Raw genomic sequence first — 4,854 nt, 5'->3', positions numbered from 1 at the left:
TAGTAGAGAGGAGTTGTGGTGAGACGGAATACGCTTACAAGGCGCAGCACGTCCATGCAAGACGGACAATGAAGAAAAAGACTAGTTACAACTAACCGCGGACAAGGCGACTGAGAGTATACAGGATTAATATATATTTAACTAAGACTGAGCATTGGGAGGAAACTCTTGGTGAGTATATACTAAATTTACTTGCGGAGAGTTGTTAGACTTTTAAACTGAAACCTACGAGGAAAATTTACTTTCAACTGATGGTTAGGATTCTTTACTAAAACTCCGGAGTGATGTGAGGTGTGTTTATGCATAGACTGAGTGCGGTGAAGATTGCTCATGGACGGCGATATTCCAAGACGGGGAGGGGAAAAAGAAGGAAGTATAAGTAGTAGTCAACAGCTGGATAATGGTGATGGGAGTCGTTTACTAACTGGATTATATTACTCAACGGAGGGTACACTTACCTAAAATGGATGAGAATTACTAACCTCGAGAGATAACCCTAAACTGGGGACGATTACTTTAAACTGTGGAAGGCTTTATTACTTTAACCTGACCGAGCGAGGAGGCAAGTTTACCTAACCCCGACGGAGTAGTATACCCTTAAACGACAGAGATGGATCATAAATCTGAACGAGATTATTTACTAACTAGAGAGTCAAACTAACCGACCGGAGCGGACGCGAGATAACTGGCCGACGAAGCGTACTAAAACCGACCTCAACCTGTCGAGCAGTCAATTCAAATGGGAATTCCACGCCTCACTCTCTCTCTCTCATGTAGGTAGGAGATGCTAGTGAGGGTGAAAACGTCGATGAGATTACTAAAATGGACATGGGCCTAGGATCAGAGACAGTGGAAGTCGCGTGCACTAAAGAAGTGAAGGTGACTACAACGAGAAGTCAGTGAGGAAGGGAGAAGGAGTTTGTACCTGTAACCTATTGTTCCTAAGGGCTCTTTCTGAGACCGAACTGGTCATGGGCGAATCGACTTTGTCGAGCCTGAAGCACCTCCTGGACAAGGGACGTTCGCTCCTACGTGTAGCCCTGAGGACTGCCGGATGAGATCGCCCGGTCGTTGGGATGGAAACCCGACAGTTATCTCTTTATTCAAAAGGGAAGAAGTCTAAACGTGCCCCCTCAGCAACGAACAGGGAATAACCAAAACTACACTGAAAGGGCCCCACCACACACCATCACCTGATTAAACTCGGGAATAGCGCCCGTTAAACTTTTCTCCCATACATATCACCTGAAAACTGAAGATAACCTCGATATCACTAGGATGATTCCACCAAATATATTTGGTTCCTCGATTGTCTGGCCAATTTTCACAAAGAAACTTCATTGGGAGGAAGGATTTTGAAGTAGCTTTTTACCATTTGCTTTTTAAACCCCCCCCTTTTTTTTATCATGACGAAAGTGTCTGTTTTTAGGGCCCTTTTAGACCTATACATGTAAGACCCTATGAGCTATGAACCAACATGATACAGACAACACCTTGTTGTCATTATACTCCTCATAGTGTGCTTCTAACAAATGGAGTATGAATAGATTTGTTTTAAGCATTCATTTTATTCAATATTATAAAGTTTAATCTCCAAACTACCCTTATTGATTGTGTTCATTTTAAGACATATTGTTTGGAACAATATACTCTACAAGTTATCACATTTCAGAGTGTCTCTGCTGCTAATCTTTGGTAATGTTCGCGCATTTCATCAACACAGTGAGAATTTGGGGGGGGAAAATGGAGTCAAAGAGAAATCCCTCTGCTGGTGACTTGCTGAATGTGCCAATCCTTAAAGGAGTGCTGTGATTGGTTAATGACCTATTAGTGTCAATTTCTGGTTGATATTACCCGACAGGTCGGTCTTAGTCATTTAAAGTACCAGTAAAGCCACTTGGAATGTTACTGGTTGAAGAAGTATATTAGTTATAACAAATTCCATTTTCCAAATGTCTACTTCTGTACAACGACGGGCTACACACCAGCCCAAAAACCCCGAAGACGATGCCGGCAATTTCGGATCCTCAATCCTACGGGCCGGATGGTGATTCAGCCTGGATTCGAACCAGGGACTGTTAGTGACCCTTTTGGCACTGAGATGGCAGCGTCTTAGACCGCTGCCGGCCACTCGGAGCTTCGAGCCGAATATACTAGCGAGGCTGACCACATGTTTCGTTCTTTGTCATATTTATTTAGTCGAGCAGTGGCAAATATAATGGTTTTTAAAATGATAGGACTAATCCTTTGTGGTAAAGCCCCGGGGGCAAGCACACCAGTAGTACTAATTTACTGATTAATTCCCATAATTTCTTCTAGATCTACAATGTTCATTTAATGCCATTCAAATTAATTATTATTACTACACTTACTTGTTTGTATTGTGAGTGGCACGTGTTTGGCTCTTAGGAAGTGGAACTGTTCCTGGTAATGACGCGTTGCCTTAGGTTGGAGCTTTTCGTGTAGGAGTGGACAGCTTGTTCTGTGTGGATGACGCTTTGTCTCTGTTGTAGGACTGTGACGCATTTCTTCTGTGTAGGAGTGGGACGCGTGTTGTCTCTGTGAGGATTGGGACGCAAGTGTTCTGTGTAGGAGTGTACGCGTTTTGCATCTTGTAGGAGTGGACGCGTGTGTCTCTGGTGTACGGAGTGGACCGCGTGTTGTTCCCTCTGTGTAGGAGTGGACGCGGTGTTCTCTGTGTAGGAGTGGAGCCGTCGGTAAGTGGGTGATCTCTGTTGTAGGCAGTGGAGACGCGTTGTCTCTGTGAGGAGTGACGGTTGTCTCTGTGTAGGAGTGACGCGGTTGTCTCTGGCGTTGCTACGTAGATGGACGCGTTGTCTCTGGAGGACGAGCGTCTGTTTAGAGCTGACGCGTTGCTCTGTGATGGCCTGTCTTGTGAGCAGTCTGTAAAGCGGACGCGTTGTTCTCTGTGTAGAGTGCGACGCTGATGTCTCTGTGTAGGAGTGGACGCGTTTGTGTCTTGTGATAGGAGTGGACGCGTTGTCTCTGTGTGAGTGACCGTGGCCCGTGTAGAGGACGCGTTGTCTCTGTGTAGGAGTGGACGCGTTGTCTCTGTGTAGAGTGGACGCTTGTCTCTGTGTAGGAGTTGACGCGTTGTCTCTGTGTAGGAGTGGACGCGTTGTCTCTGTGTAGGAGCGGACGCGTTGTCTCGGTGTGAGGAAAAAGGTTTAGGTTTATTTCATTCCATTAACCAGTTGTCAATTTATTCGTTATCTTTTTGTTTGGATGGCTCCTGTCAATCTTGAGTAAGGACATAGAAGTAGGACTCCTATATAGAAGTAGGACTGGTCTACATGTATAAACGTGTCCATATGGAGAACTGATACTATTTCTGATTGGCTTAACTCACCATCACTGTGGCGCTTCTCAAATAATGTTTTTCTTCACCTTAAACAGCAAGTAAACAAAGTCTGTTTTTACATCAATTGAGAAAGGCTGCATTGAAGAACTATTGTACATTTTACAGCTCTTTCCCTTTCGATTACCACTCAGCATGAAAGGGGGGGGGGGTGGCATGCTGTGATCCGGTGGAAACTTAATAAAATAGGCCTACCTGATTACGTCTTATCCCGTGCACAAAATAGCCTACAGCAGTGTCTGTTTGTCCAGAGCTCACGGAAGCAGGAACCTCTGAGGGAACAGAATATTTTATACAGTGTTACAAGTTTGCGGCAGGACCAAGTTTAATACAATAGCTGCTGCAATGTTTCCAGTTCCCTGCAGACAGGCCACATGGGTAGCCAATGTGATTCATAGGATATTTATTTTTATCAGGATATTTTCTACCTGTAAGCTGCTATGTTTTAATTTGTTGGCTTTATATAGGCAATTTTTTACATAGTTGGTAATAGAAGTAACTTTTTATTTTTTGGGGTGTTTATCATTTTTATTTAGATAGAATTTTGATTAACCAAATGCCATTGATTTTGCGAAATGAAGACATAATTATAAACTGTTCCACGAAAATGTGCATATGAAAATCATAACTGGCACGCAGGTCAGTAGAAATGAATGGTATGATAACTTGGCACTCAAAATGGAAAAAGTTGCCGACCGCTGGTGTACTTCATGAGCGTAACGGCACAATATGCAAAGGCCAGCAGCAGCAGGCAGCGGGAGGAGGGGGGTCTGGAACAGGCATTTCATTTCTTCTGGTTAGAGTATATTGATCTCTGGCGCCCTCTTTAGTAATTTGCCTTCATTTTTAAATTGCAGTGCTTAAAGCATCAGACAAGCTCAGTAGCCTACATACAGTTGATTTTATTCAAACAAGGTGTGTCTATATATGGAACAAATACACGTTTTTAAAATGTTGGTCGAAGGAACAGACGACTCTCGGTCGACTAAGTTTTTTCTTTCGTCGGGGACAGCCCTAAATGACACGAAGATGATGTTTGTATCATGTGAGGTTTACACATCATATTGTCTTACAGGAAGCACGTAAAAGGGTTCAAAATGGCCGATTTCATCATGATATTCTCAAAAATGGTTTGTGATACAAATGTTAAAACCATGTCAAACATCCTTCCTCCCATTGAAGTTACTACGTGAGAATTTGCCAGAACAATCTGGAACCCACCCCCCCCCCAAAATATTTTCAGCTGGCGATCTCAACGATCTCAACTCTTGCCAATTGAGATCGCCACAGACAATAAGGCTAGCCTAGACCCTTCACTCTGTCTTTAGCTACAGTTAGTGAGCCTAAAGTAACACATCCGTGTTTGATCTGTAGACTGCTTCTAGCGGTTATTGATGGTTGTGTGTTCATGGTTGTTGTTCTCAGGATATCTTCATGTTCATCACTCGCCAGCTGAAAGGACTGGAGGACACCAA

At 43.6% G+C, this 4,854-nt stretch overlaps 1 protein-coding gene across 1 annotated transcript in view; it reads left to right on the top strand.

Annotated features, from left to right (window-relative positions):
* The window catches only part of LOC112071966 (sister chromatid cohesion protein PDS5 homolog B-like), a 97,663-nt gene that overhangs the window by 49,245 nt on the left and 43,564 nt on the right, over positions 1-4,854 (top strand). Inside the window, 1 exon segment of the mRNA XM_070439582.1 lies at positions 4,805-4,852. Within this exon segment, the coding sequence (XP_070295683.1) occupies positions 4,805-4,852 (48 nt within the window).

The sequence above is a fragment of the Salvelinus sp. IW2-2015 genome, unplaced genomic scaffold (assembly GCF_002910315.2).
Source record: "Salvelinus sp. IW2-2015 unplaced genomic scaffold, ASM291031v2 Un_scaffold1786, whole genome shotgun sequence".
NCBI lineage: Eukaryota > Metazoa > Chordata > Actinopteri > Salmoniformes > Salmonidae > Salvelinus > Salvelinus sp. IW2-2015.
This window is presented reverse-complemented; position numbering and strand designations above follow the sequence as displayed.